Here is a 15382-nt window from a genome sequence, read left to right on the forward strand (position 1 = left end):
AATTTCTGCTTTAACTTATTTCGTTTTATTTATTTTTTACTTTACGGGAAGTTCCATGTTTTCGTCACAGGAAGCTGAGCTGTCAGTTTTGTTTTGGCAGCTGCTTGTCACGTGATGTGTTGTCGTCAGCGGTAGAGCAGCAACATGGCGGAGCTGTTAAAGGTAGGAAAACATGAGTTTCAACAGCTGTTCCGAGACCGGAGTTTGATCTAGAATTGGGCCGAGCTGCGTGGGGGTTTCCGGGCTTCACCTCCGGTATTTGACCGCAGAGTTAGCTGCCGAGGTATCCGCAGTAGGGGGTGGCAGCACCGGGGAGGACGGTTAGGGAGACCGTAACAGTCTGTGCTGCACTCCAAACCGGTTCTCCTCCGGACTGGTCCGGTTCTCCGGGTGTCGGACACACGGAGGATTCGGTGGGACGACGGGTTGTTCTTCAGACTGACGCCCAGACTGCTGTCCCGGCTTCAGGCCAAGTTCCCTCCCCCGGTTCTGCTAGCAAAGTTCCCAGAATCACAAGAGATGAAGCAGCCAGTCTGTTACACCCGGTTAAAATGACATAAATGTGACTTTAAAGTCAGGAAAAACTCTGGTTTATGTCATAAATCAGTGTTTGCGCCGTTTTTCCCCCGTAGAAAACGGTTCTGCGTGGTTTTTAAATCTGATCTGGGTTCTGTGATTCCTGATTGGATCTTAGTTTTCAGGTGAACGTCCTGTCTCTCAGTAACTGAACTTTTCCCACTGCAGGTGATATTTGAACACGAAGGGATTTTCCTCCATCCGAGCCCAGATGAAGGAAGCCCGGATCAAGATTTGCTGGTTTCAGGATCCCTTCGTATCATAGAGAAGGTGAAACTAAAAAAATCCCCTGGTCTTTTTCCACACAGAAACTCGTTCCGTTGACGCTTCTGATTGGTTTTTAGTCACAACTTCTTTCTTCTTTGATTTTAGTTTGCTCCGAAAAAAAAGATAAAACCTTTTTACTTCTGATGGTCAGCTGTAGGGATTCAAATGAGTTACAATCGATTAACTGTTAATGTCCGCTTAGATCTTACTTTATTTTTGTAGTTCGGCCGCCGTCCAGCAGAGGGCGCCGCTGGTCATCCTTAAGCGGAGCCAGTTGATTCAGGGATAAAGATGGTGGAGTCATCCGAGATCGGGAAAGAGAAACGGTCCAAATGGAGTCCTGTGGGATGCAAAATTCTGCAGTTCTGTTTTAAAATATAAACATCTGACAATCTTCTTATTCAAGTATCTTGAGCAACAAGCAGTCAGAAACTTATATTGAGAGAGAAAAAAACAAAGGGAGTGCAGGATGACATGAAAGCCACGTAGCACAATAAATGCATAATAATGTTAGAAAACAAAATATGTACTAAACAGCTGATAATACTGTAACTGGGTATTAATAATCATTAACTTTTGGATCTATGTCAAAACTCAAACTTTTGCAGCCGTCTAAGTCCAAAAAACAATATTTTTCCAAAATATATGTTATTTCTAGCGAAATATAGACAGAACAATTACAAACAATATCTTACAACTTAGATGAAAACAAAAATTAACTTAATCTTAGCTTACAAATTCAAAAAGAGAACAAAAATATTATTTAAAAAACCGCCAGTCGTCCAAACTGATTTAAGTATATTCCAACTGCTTGATAGAACTTATGACACAGAAATTGGCCACAACAGGTTATACTATCACAGCATCCTTTCATCATTTTCACAGACTTAAAGAGAAGCGATATTTCTTTTAGAAACTCAATCAATAACTGTTATTTTTACAGGAATGGAAACCTGGAACCCACTTTCTTCATCTGTTATAAATGTAACGAATGCTAGAGCTTTTAAAAGAGCCCTACTTTATTATTTTATTATAATTGTGAAAATGTTTCTAATATAACTTTATTTTATTATAAGAAGTGTTATAATTCTGCATTGATGAATTAATATGGTATTTTTCTAATGTTATGTTAAGTGTGTTGCTGTTTTTTTAACAGTTTTTTATGATGTGGACTCCAGGAATTGTAGCCATTATTATGGAAACTGCAGATGGGGATCCAAATAAGGATCCCTGGTCAGCTGACGAGTCTGCTGCTTCTTCTACCTGCAGGATGCAGAGATTCTGGTGGAATACCGCCCTCTGGAGGACAGCGTGGATCCCGTCCAACATGCTGTGCGCTGGACAGGTTTGTCTCTTCTCGCTCTGTGACCTCAGCGACCTTTAGAGCGCCGTGATCTCAGGGGACGTTCAGGTGTGTCGTGTTTCTCCTCAGGACTCCAGCTCAGTGGTGGAGTGGGGCCAGTCTGCCGGAGAGAAGTCCCAGTCCCGGCAGCTGCTGGAGACACAGCAGAGCTACGAGACCGAGTGGGACATGGTGAACGCCGTCTCCTTCAAGAAGAAGAACTACACCAACGGAGAGCGTGAGTCCAGGAGACTTCCTGTCAGCTGACTGATGGAGGAAAGGCGACAGAGTGCAGCTGAACTTAGGGCGGGGCATTTATCGTAAAAAAAATTCGGAGCAAAAATTTAGATTTATTGTTGCCTCAATAAATTTAAATTTATAATGTTAAATCAAGGTATCCAAAGTGCGGCCAAGAGGCAATTTTTGGGCCTTGGACTGATTTTGTGTGGCTCCGACTGCAGTTTGAGAATAATTCAAATTTGTCTTGTTCAGCAGATAAAGAGTTCTGATGGAAACCTTATTTGCAATCAGGGTCAAATTATTACCAACATAATTTTCTTACAAATCAAAATATTACCTACGACACAAAGTATTTAGTTTTTGTTATAACAAGGCTTTAATATTGAGTAGAACCACATTTATCCAGAAGTTTTTACTGAGAAGATGACTTTGTTGCACCTAAATCAGCTTTTATTTAATTTACGTCGGCTAAATATGGGAAAGAAATTGACCCAAATCCTGTCCTTATAGCTCAGAGCAAATTTGCTAACTCAAGACAAAAAAAAAAATAATAGAAAACTTGATGCCTTTCTTTTAATGCGGCAAATATGCAGAATCCTTTTCATCAATAAATATCAGTAAATTCAAAAATATTATTAAATGCAGGTAATGTGTTCAGTTTTGTGATATAAATAATTTTTTTTAACTAAGAAGTGTCTTGATGAAGTCTGACTGAAATGAGAATGTTTTTAAGAACAATGTTTGTGTTTGTGGTGCTGTGATTTCTGGCCCTTGCAGTTACAGCTAAAAACTCAGTATTAAGCTGCCCACCTTCTACATCCAATGATCAGAAAAGCTGCTGAGTCATAAAATCATCTCAGTTTTCTGATGACATTAAAAAAACAAACATAAAGAAAACAACAAAACTTCGAAATATTTTTAAGTAAACAGGAACTGAGTTTGTTTTCAGGTTTTCAAAGAGTTAAAGGTGAAATCTGTGTGTGTATCTTTAAATAAATCATGCTGTGTTTTCTAAGCCCTGCGTCTCGTCTGTCAGGCTCTCTGAATCACAGCCATGAGCGGAGTCGCTGGGCGTTTTCTGTGAACATCAGCGACCTCAAGTCCATCACAGTGAAGGAGGAAGGTTGGACCTTTCTCATCCTACAGCTGAAGGACTCCTCCAGCTCCATCCCGGCGCTGCACTTCCACCAGGGCGGCAGCAGAGAGTTCCTGGACAGCCTGCGGAGGTTCGCTCTGCTGACAGAGTGAGTAGCTGCAGGGTTCAGGTTCTTACAGCAACAGAACCATCCAGGCATCGAAAGGGAGTGAGGCTTGTTCTACACAGTCAGAGATAGAGTGAAGATATTTTTACTTCAGGCTTGGCTGTTTTACAGCAGCAGCAGTCAATGGGTTTGAGGTATTAAATTATAGAAAGTTAGGAAATTAATACAACCAACAACTAATAGGTCTGTTTAGGATAAACCTGGTTTTTCTCGAGTCTCATTGAGGGGCAGTATTATGTATTTTCCAGGCACATAGTGCCATTTTAATTATTAAAACGCATTTAAAATGCGTGTTAATAATTTTATATTTTAATACGGTATCTAAAAGTAGTTCAAGCCATATATCTGTTCACACAAATGAACTTCCTGGTACCATGTTTAATTCCTAACAGGAAGTTGTTTTTGTTCTTTATAAAAGTGAAAGTATAACAAGCTTCTGCTTCTACCTACACTTTTTTCGCCTGTATTTTGTGTCTTTGCCATTGACAGAAATTTTAATATTATTTCTCTATTTCTGTTCTAGTTTTGTCTTGTTTTTTTTTCTTTTTCTTTTTTGTTTTTTTTTTCAGGATTTTTCATTTTTTGATTTGCGTCAAAGTAGCTAAAATAACTAAATAAATAAAGTAATATTATTGGCTGACAGGTTTCAGCTTAGCGCTACACTGCCCCCTATGGGTTTGGCATTTTTAAACAATGCTTAGTGGGGTATTTGTGTTTGTTTATGTGGATGAAAATTTTTCTGAAACTGATTCTATGTGAAGGATTTTTTTTAAAACAATGTGGCAGAGATTTTCCTTTTTATAAAGACCTGGCTACATGTGTACAAGCACTAGGATTTCTTTGAGTCATTAACTTGCAGCAATACCTCGTGCTCAGCAAGCACATGGTGACAGTGGGAAGGAATCACTCTGATATAGCACCGGCACAACCCGACCTTCCTGGGTTGTTAAAAGACGATGTGGTCCATTCAGACTGTCTGACACACAGGTTGTCAGACACATCGAAACACTTGGTAAAGTTTCCACTATTGACAAGGATCCTCTATGCAGAACCTCTTTGCCTTCCTGTGTGCAGATTTTACTCTCTGATAATCGATCCGTCTGATCCTGATTCAGACCGGCTGAAGTTTGGAGGCTTTCTGCTGGTTTTCAGTAAACAGACGGACTGTGTGCGCGTCTGGAGAAACGCGTCATTTATATGTTAATTTCTGTGATGATGAAACGTTCCGAGTCGGAGATGAAGTCAGATTACGGCAGGAGGCTCTCTGCAGCTGATAACTCTTATTAAAGTTCTTATCTGCAGCTCAGTGAAAGGCAGGATCGGTGCCGGATGTTTGGATTCAGATCTGTGACAGAGTGACGCTCTGCCTACGCTCTTACACACACACGCATACACGCCCACATACACTACATACACACACACACACACCTGACAGAGGGTCTGTGTGTGTTTCAGGTGTCCTGAGGATGAAACGCGTCTGTTGGTCAGCACTCCAAGCAAAGCTCTGTCCCAGTCCTTTGAGAACCTGCTGGACGACAACAACTTTGGACTTGTTCATGTAAGAACACACACAACACACACACACACAATCCTCTTCACAGTCATCGTTCCTCGATGTCATGTTTTTCTAGCGTTTTCATTTTTCCTACAGAGTGTGATTGATTGCTCTTATCAGGTTGTTATCAATCTCTTAGGATTAGTTTAAGATTGGTTTGAATCTTTCCTAAAGAACAAGGATTTCTTTGTGTCAATATGTAACTTCTCATTTGCAATGGACACAAGTCACATGTGGACAACCACAAGGTTCCCTCTTTTTAAATATCTATATTAATATCTATATATTTCATATCAATGTTCCTAGTAGCTCAGGTTAAAACAAGAAATAAAATTAGCTTCCATAACGATGGGTGCACTGATAAATTGATAAAATATCGGCCCCAATTTCCTTACTTTTGGGAGATTGGTGATCAGCCAATTCTTACATGTGAAGCTGATCTCATGATATTTCGACTTTATTTTCGTATTATCACAATTTTATGCCTGTAATATTATGATTTTATTTAACTGTAATTTTGAACAAAACAGTCAAAACACTGACTTCCTTCAAATCCAGCCTAAAACCCATTTGTTCAGAGTTGCCTTTCATTCATAATAACTGGAATATTGATCAACATATTTCATGTATATTTGCTTGATGATTTTGTCAGCATGTAATGTTTATTGCATGTTGTGTTGTTATGATGTAAAGCTCTGAACTGCCTTGTTGCTGAAATGTGCTCTACAGGTAACCCTGATTTGACTTTTCCTCCTGCAGAAGTTTAAGCGTGACCCTTATGTGACGACGCTGGGCAGCTTCTCCAAAGTCACCAACTACATCTACGACGCCCTGCGGGGGACAGAGGAGCAGCAGCAGCAGCGCCCCCCGGAGGAAGTGGCCGACCTGCTGGGGGAAGTCATCCCAGGGCTGGAGATCAACCAGCAGGAGGAGCCGGGCTTCGAGGTCATCACCAGGGTAAGCAGCCGACCTCCAGCTCATCAGCTGATGTCTCCTCCTAAAAAGTGATGACATTGTTAATTGGAACTTTTTGTATAAGGTCTTAGAAAAATTTGGATTTAATGAGACATTTGTAAATTGTATTAAATCAATTTATCAGGAGCCAACTGCAAGGATTAAAATAAATGGCAACCTGTCAGGAAGATTTACTCTGGAGAGAGGAACAAGGCGGGGATGCTGCCTCTCACCGAGTCTTTTTGCACTGTTTATAGAGCCACTAGCTCAGATGATTAGGCAGGAAGAGGAAATGAAAGGAGGGGAAGAACATAAAATAGGGTTGTTTGCAGATGACATTTTGATTGATCTAAAAAACCCAAATGAAATGTTTTTAAAAACAGTAAGTTTGCTTGAGGAGTATGGGAAATTCTCTGGATACAAAATTAATGTGGAAAAAACACAGATCCTAACAATAAATTACTCCCTGCAGCAGAAAATAAGGGATACCTACAAACTTAAGTGGAATGAAAAATCTATAAAATATTTGGGGGTAAACATAACCAAAACAATTGACAAACTCTATGATGCAAATTATTTAGAAATAAACCACAATATTAAGAAAGACCTGGGGCGATGGATGGACATTGGCTTGGATCTCAGCTCTAGAGTGGAGATAATTAAAATAAATATTTTACCACGACTGTTATACCTGTTTCAGTCCCTGCCACTGACTATCCCGCAAAAACAATTTGTAGAATGGGACAGATGGATTTCAAGGTTTATATGGAATGGGAACAAACCTAGGGTCAGATATAAAACACTTCAGCTCCCAAAAGATAAAGGAGGCCTGGGTTTACCAGCCCTAAAAGAATATTTCTGGGCCGCACAAATTAGACCTCTGGTATGTTGGTGCAATGATGACTATGTTTCAAAATGGAAAAATCTGGAAATAAGTAGAAAAGACATAGAAGTTAAAAATTTAATAGCACATAAAATACTCTTAGGCAAACTAAGCAATAAGCTAGATTCAATAACTAAAACTACGATTGAAATATGGAACACAGTAATTGATAAATACAATTTAGAGAAAGAAACAAGGAGTTTGAGCTGGTTTGCTTGGGATCCGAGGTTTAAACCAGGTATTTATGATACAGGCTTCAAACAATGGGTAAATAAAGGTGCCACAGCAATATGTAAATTGACTGAAAAGGGCAATCTGCTGAGCTTCAATAGCTTAAAGGGAAAATATGAGCTGGAGGATCAAGACCAGTATAGATACCTGCAAATAAAAGATTATTATGAGAAAGAGATAAAAACCAACGTAAGTAAAATAATAGAGATAAGGCCTACGAGGGGAATAAATTGCGGGTTATTTCAGCACTATACCAGGGACTGATGGCAGGCAGGAAGACATCTGTTATGTACATTAAAGAAAAATGGGAGGACTGAATTGAAGGAGCACATAAGCGAGGAGGGATGATTTAATATTTGTAAAGTGCAGTGCACGGCCACCTGCTCCCAGTGTGTGGAGGGAATTTAATTGGAAAAACATGATTAGATTTTTTATAACACCAAAGATCAGGTCCGGGATGGTATCCAGTTCACAACCATGCTGGAGACTCTGTGGCCAGACTGACTGTAGGCCATACACACATATTCTGGTCTTGTCAAAAGCTAACTACATACTGGCATAATGTTAGCCTTATCTTGAAAAACATATTGGGATATGGAATACCCAGATCATGTAAAACACTCTACCTGGGATGCCTCACACACGATGTAATTCAAAAGGATGATGAATATCTGTTAAAAATATTACTTTCAGCATCAAGGAAAACCATCACAAAATTATGGTATAGACAAGACCCTCCTGCAGTGGAGCAGTGGCTGAACATTGTGGAAGAGATTTTCGTAATGGAGAAAATCACATATAGACTAAGATTGCAGGAGGACAAGTTTGTTGTTAAATGGTTAAAATGGAGCGACTACAGACGCAAGGAGAATGCCATTGTTGTATCCAGCTAAATATGGACACGGTTGTCCAACATTGTGTATGAAGTTGAATACCTCTCCACTGTATGTGTTCAGAAATGTTCAATAAAAAATAAGTATTAAAAAAAAAAAAAAAGTGATGACATCATCTCCTATAACATGACAGATCGACCTGGGGACGAGGCCGCAGGTGAGCCGGGCGGAGCCGGTGTCGGCAGACGAGTGGAGTAAACACCAGGACCCCGAGGGCAGGATAGAGAACGAGGCCTGCGCTCAGGCAGAGGATCTTTAAGGGGGCAAGTCTTCCGTTACATCCACAACGAGACGATTGATTTATTAAATTATCTTGTTTTTCACCCCAACTGGTGTCAGACTGATAACAGCTTTGTCTGAAAATTATGGCTGCAATTAAGGATTGTCTTAATGCTCTTTTATGCTATCGATTAATTTCTTATCCTATCGATTAATTACTTCTTCTATTGATTAATAATAATAAATAATGGTTATTTATTAATTAGCACATTCTGCAGATTCTTTATTTAACATCTTGTCTTTTTTTACTAGAACATTAGAAATACATTAAAATATGCAAATAAAATAATTCCATTCATTTTTAAATTAAGAAAATAAACATTATATTGTCTAAAATTCAATAACTTTTATAGCATGTATATGACCATGTGACCAGATGCTGTGTGTGTGTTTACCTGCAGGGTCTGTGTCACGCCATGAGGAGGGAAGCCTGGAAGTTCCTGTTGGGGTATTATCCGTGGACGAGCACGTTGGAGGAGAGGAAGTCTCTGCAGAAAGCCAAAACGTACGACACACACACACCACACACACATTGGATCAACCAGTTCTGAAAGGTTTAAAACTGTTACAATAATAAAAATAACCACAAGTGGAAATATTGGAGACACACACCCAAATTTGTATTTCTACCCATATTTGGATATTTTATTGACTTCCATTAATTTTAATAGTTTTAATAACCCTTACCATTACCAGTGTATTTTTACCTTAACCAAAGCTTCATTCACATCGTACCCAGTGGCGGCTCTTGCTTGGGCGACCCTTGCTTCAGAGCACAGGAATATTATGTGACATAAGGTATTTTAAACCGCAGATATGATGGAGTAAAAGTGTCACAAATCACGAAAAATATTTTTAAAGAGTGTAATCGGTGTAAAATAATCTACTCCGGTGAACCGCTGTGCTTTAGTCTGAGGTCCAAAAGCCAAAAGACTTCAAAATGCTCTTTTTATGTTTTCACTAAATTAATTAAGGTCCACTCTTGGCCGTCAGAGAAGTTCATTAATGTCAAATATAAGCAGGTGAACTATGGGATATTGTGTGGTTTCCATAGTAACGGTGGCTAATCCTGTAATTACATCACTAATTAAGGTGAACTTGATCATTTCCATTCAGATGTTTAATATTTTTTAAGAGCAATTTTGTTTACAGACATCCCAAACCATTTTATTTATAGTTTTGGTTGTAACTAGTTCTTATTTCCATTTTATTTGGCTTTGGTTTAATATTTAAAATATTTTCCAGTTCCAGCGTTAAGAGTTCATTACAAAATTAAAGTTTAGTTGTTTGCATTATTATTATTATGCCATTATCAATATATTATTTGAAAACTGTCTCAAAAAAACAACATTATTGTTTATCGCAATATTTAGCGGGACAATTTATCATAAAGTGTAATTAGTTATGGTGATGAGTGTGAGGGTGAATGTTTGTGTTTCCCAGAGATGAATACTTCCGGATGAAGCTGCAGTGGAAATCCATCAGTGAGGAGCAGGAGAGGAGAAACTCCAGACTGAGAGACTACAAGAGCCTGATCGGTGAGGAAGAGGAGGACTCCGCAATCTTCATCACTTAAATCGTCATAAATGTAATGTGTCACCAAAAGGCCGCATGTGAGAATCAATAAATCTGCTGGCTTCCAACCTGAGGGGGGCGCCAGAGATCTCACTGCTTGGTGTCCAAACTTTTTAAGTGGTTTAAAAGCATTACTTCCAGGTCAAGAAAAAAAAATACAACTAAACTCGAACAAATAAAATAGGTTTTCTTTTGTAAGAGAAGGAGATGTTATTCATAATAGATCTAAAACTTTAAAAATGATCTTGCATATTTGCTGTTATAAAATAAATGAATCAAGTTTTCTAAATGTTTTTGGCTCAGCAAAACAAATTTAATCTCAGTTTGAAGAACAGGATATGGGTCATTTATTTCAAAACACTTGCTAAATTACATTTAATAAATTGGATTAAAGCTGATTTGGGTGAATCAAAGTAAAAGTTTTGGAATAAACGTGGCTCTAATCATTAGAAAAGCTTTGTCATAAAAAGGTAAATACTTTTGTTGTACCTGATTGCAATTTTTTTTTTAAAGTCTCAATCTGCATCAATTGCAGTTGGAAGCCACACAAAATCACTTCAAGGGCCACATATGGCCCCCAGGCTGCACTTTGGACACTGATTCTCTAAGTTATGACCAAATGTTCAGCTGAAGCTTTGATCCTGCCCTTTTCACCTTCATATAGTTATATTGAATTGCAGACATTGATGTCGCCTTTCTTCATGCTGATCTGTCCGGTTCCACCATCTTGGAAAGTAGAAACAGTTGGAGCTTTTTGTTTCTCCTCCTCTGATGGAGACAGGAACAGAAATGCGGTGTGAGGTCAAGCGTTGAAGCTAGTGTTACAGCTCCATGTTTGTTTTCTTTCTGCTGCAGAGAAAGACGTGAACCGAACAGACCGAACGAACCGCTTCTACGAAGGTCTGAACAACCCGGGCCTGACCCTGCTGCACGACATCCTGATGACCTACTGCATGTACGACTTCGACCTGGGTGAGAGCTTCATGCCGCTCACTGGTTCTTCTGGGTTCGCGTACCTTCATTAAAAGTTGGCAGGAAGACGATTGAGGCTTATTAGTGATTAAAAAAAAAGTGATGATAATCATCTTTAAAGGGGCAGTATCATGTACAATCAGCTTTTTTGAGTTTTACATCATGTTATAATGTTATACCCGCCTCACAAACATAGCTGTAGTGTTTCTTTGATTCTTCCATGCATGTTTGAGCAATCCTTTAATTTCCATGGCAACCATTCAGCTGTGCAAAACAACTGGGTGAACCTAGCTCCGCCTTTAAGGCGCACAGCTCCTCCTCAGAGCTGCAGTTTCCAAGCTTCTGCCTCAGCAGAGCAGTGTTATAAAATTGCACTTTGTTTGGACGTTAGGTGAAGCATCCTGAACAGCATTTCTGATTGCTCTGGGTCTTCAGAACCGACCGGGTTCAGTTTCTCCCTCCGGGATTTTGACCGGCCCTCCATGTTTCTCCAGGTTACGTTCAGGGGATGAGCGACCTGCTGTCGCCGATCCTGTTCGTCATGGAGAACGAGGTCGATGCGTTCTGGTGTTTCGTCTCCTTCATGGACCAGATGGTGAGAAACCAACCAAAACCAGAACCAACAATATAGCCTTTGAGAACCAGAACCATCCATGTTTGATGGTCCATTAAAATTTGACATGTTGGGTTTGTTTTTGCTGCAGCACCAGAACTTTGAGGAGCAGATGCAGGGCATGAAGACACAGCTGATCCAGCTCAGCACGCTGCTCAGGCTGCTGGACCTGGCGTTCTGGAACTACCTCGGTACAGAGACGGTAGTCGGGCCGGGTTGCATTCTGGCCACGGTCCCGAGTTGGATCCATGTCTCTGACGTGTCTCTGTGTGTTTCAGAGTCCCAGGAGTCCGGATATCTGTACTTCTGCTTCCGCTGGCTGCTGATCCGCTTCAAGAGGGAGCTGATCTTCAGCGATGTCCTGCGGCTTTGGGAGGTCAGTCCGAAGATCGGATCCGATGAGGGTTTACTGTAGATTTCAGAACCAATAACATAATTTATGCTACGTTCACACAGCAGCCAAATGAGACCCAAATACAACTTTTTCACTGCAGTCTGATTAGCCCAATTAAAATTTTTTCAGCCCCCCAAAAAATACAATCTGTGTCACTATGGCAGTGACTTCTGTACCTTTTTTTTGTAAAGTAAAAAATATTTCACTTTTCAAACTGAGAAATTTCGTTGTTTTTTCTAAAATATCTCTGAGATTTCTGGTGGAAATTTACTTTTTTGTTTCTATCTGCGATGGCCGGAACACGCCGTCAAGCTGTAGCTTTAGCAGTAATACAGTTGAATATCATGTAAAATTGTAGTGTACTTCTTTTGGCTTTGCTAAAGACACAGTATTTGTGAGGTAAGAGCCACTCCCTGGTTCTGCTACCTGGTTGTTCTGGTTCCTGATGACGTCACGTCGTTTCTGTTCATCCCCAGGTCATGTGGACCGAGCTGCCTTGTCAGAACTTCCACCTGCTGGTCTGCTGTGCCATCCTGGACTCTGAGAAGCAGAAGATCATGGAGGAGAACTATGGCTTCAACGAGATCCTGAAGGTAACGCAGAGCTGATTAGCTTCAGCCGATTAGCTGGATCATGTTCTAGTGACGAACGATCAGATCAATGGAGTCTATCGATCGGGTTTCTTCTGTTGCAGCACATCAATGAGCTCTCCATGAAGCTCAACATCGAGGAGATCCTGCAGAAAGCCGAGGGCATCTACCTTCAGATCCGCAGCTGCAAGGTGGGTGTTAAGTTTTCATTGCCTATGTGTGACCCTGGTCACCATGGTAACGCGACTCCCAGGGATCTCCGCTTGTTTACTGAGGCTGTTACTACTAAATATCAGTTCTGTACTGAGACAACACAAGTTATTGATGAATGTAGACTTTTTTGAGCTTGTCTGTCTATTAACAATTAATTGATAAACAACAATTTTCTTAAAAACTTGAGTTTTCTCTAGTATGAAGATGGTTTTTCATAATATGCTGGATTTAAAAAAGAAAAAACAATGTGGAACTTAAGGAGCTTGTCGAGGGTTCATATTTCAAATAGAATCACAGTAAGTGAATTTTTCAACGCACACATCTAAATTTTTTATCTGGACCGTTTCCATTCCTGGGTTAGCTCTGCCACTTTGTTTTTGTAACTGGCTTCGCTCAGCGGCGCCCTCTTATGGAAGGTGGCTAAACTGCAACACTGAAAGAAAGTCTATGGGGATGTTATTAGTTAATCGATTAGAACTAATTTTAAAACAATCGACCGTTATATTGACAATTAACTAACAGATTCCCAACCGTTTTGATGCCATGGAAAATGTTATATATTGTGACTTTATTAATCTCTTACATTTCTTTTCGCACTAGTTAAGTTAGCTTGAGGAGCAACACAGCTTGATAAATTTAACTGGCAGCTGATCAGAAAGATTAGCGTGGAATATAACATTCAATAACCTATTTTAACAAATGTCTTATAATGATGTTACAGAATATTTTATATTTAAAAGACTTAAAATGTATGATTTGAAAATTTATTAGATTCAGTTTTTTTTATTGTATTTTTTTCTAATCTTTCTTTAACTTTCTGAGGCCCCACTTTGAAAAAGAATAGATTAATCGTTAGCATCCCTAATTGAGACGGATGTTGGAGGCTCAGATGGTCCAGTTTAAATCTCCTGGTGTTGATTTAACTAGGGCCCGGTTCTGATTCTGATCCGCTCCTCCTCTGCAGGACTTGCCTCACTCCATCAGCTCCATCCTGGGCTTCGACACGCAGCACCGAGTCTCCAGCCAGGCGGACTCTGGCTCTCGACCCGTCCAGCAGCAGGACGCCTGTTCTAACGGACACTGCAGAGACAACAGACCCCAGAACAGCTGCAGAGGGGTCTTCACGTCGTAGTTAATGCATAGACTGACTGTAGGTCAGCAGGGGGCGCCGTGTAGCCCCCAGGAGGATCCGGGAAAGGTGTACAAAGGATTGCAGATTATTTTTCTAACTTCTTGTATCGTCTCTTTGCTCCCGATGTTTTCTAAAATCCTGACCTGCAGGACGGACAGGAGCAAGTGGGGACTCCCCTGGACTCTCACACATGTGCCACACGCGTGTGGATCTGTTTCCTGAGTCAGAACTCGCCTGCAGATCAGACGCTGCCTCAGAATCTGTCCTTCTTGCCGACAGCAGCTAATCAGTATTTTATTATCGACGCATCAGCTGATTATTGATTTGTTTGTTTTTTATCTGTAAAGTGTAAATGCCCAAAGTGACGTCCTTAAACTGCTCAGTCTGTCCCAAACTGAGGTGCATTATTTTCTTTCATTAAAAAGCTGCCAATGAAGGTTTTGGTCTCTGCGTATGAACAGCTTCGTCCTCATCTTCCTCAGAATGCGCCATTCCAAATGTTTCTGCAGCTGCTGGAGGAGGACATTAAGATCCACAGGGTTTCAATTAGGTTCATCACTTGCTTAATTGATCAATAAAGGAATCGTTATTTACATATAGCGACTCTTCACACTAACCTAAGCCTCCTTTATTTAAGCTACTAAAGAGTATTGAAGTTGATATTTGTTCAATCCATTTCGCCTTCTGTTTCCGTTATAATTTCTGCTTCCAAAGTGAGAAAAAACTCACAATGAAAACACAAAAAAAAGGCATCGCACTCTGTAATATTGTGCTTTATCTATCGGTAAAAATACAATGTATGATTTTTTTTTTTTAATTACCTTTAAACCCCTTAAAACTTTTTTAATTTGAACATTAATAACTACATTAAACTCATTACATCTGGAGATAAAAATGTTACCTTTAGCCTGTTACATTGAAACATAAATCAATAAGGAAATTCCATCTTAAACTTGTTAAATCACATAATGATGAAATTCCACCTTTAACTTGTTACATTTGGATATAAAAAATAACACATTAAACCTACTGCATCAGATTTTTTAAAGTCATCTTTAAACTCATTACATATCAATACATGAAACTAAAACCATAAAATATCTGAAGTTAAAATTTCTTTTCCCATAGCAATACTGCTGTTATGGTGGAATTCACCTATATTTTCTCGTTATTTTTTAATTTGATTTTCAGAATAACCATTTACAGCAGCCCTAAAACTATTTGATAATCTACATTATTAGAGGTTTCTTAAATAATGTAAATAAACATATCAGTTTGACTCTAGTTATAAATATGGTTGTTAGTTATCGATTAATGAGGTAATCTAAAGCTGATTTCTGTTGATCAATTAATATATTTTTATTGATCAATTAACTATATATATATTACTGTTTCTGTATTTTTTTCTAAA

General features: G+C 39.5%; 1 protein-coding gene across 1 annotated transcript; it reads left to right on the forward strand.

Annotated features, from left to right (window-relative positions):
- Positions 1–72: 72 nt before the first annotated feature.
- tbc1d15 (TBC1 domain family, member 15) lies at positions 73–14408 on the forward strand. The gene is given in 19 exon segments (XM_032548988.1): positions 73–162; positions 745–846; positions 2113–2154; positions 2156–2188; positions 2276–2423; positions 3462–3669; positions 5143–5245; positions 6002–6199; positions 8337–8432; positions 8434–8466; positions 8884–8987; positions 9926–10020; positions 10913–11029; positions 11524–11624; positions 11734–11833; positions 11921–12018; positions 12513–12629; positions 12731–12817; positions 13804–14408. Coding segments are annotated over 19 exon segments (1968 nt in total). The 5' UTR covers positions 73–144; the 3' UTR covers positions 13972–14408.
- The last annotated feature ends 974 nt before the right edge of the window (positions 14409–15382 follow it).

The sequence above is a fragment of the Xiphophorus hellerii genome, chromosome 2 (assembly GCF_003331165.1).
Source record: "Xiphophorus hellerii strain 12219 chromosome 2, Xiphophorus_hellerii-4.1, whole genome shotgun sequence".
Lineage (NCBI taxonomy): Eukaryota > Metazoa > Chordata > Actinopteri > Cyprinodontiformes > Poeciliidae > Xiphophorus > Xiphophorus hellerii.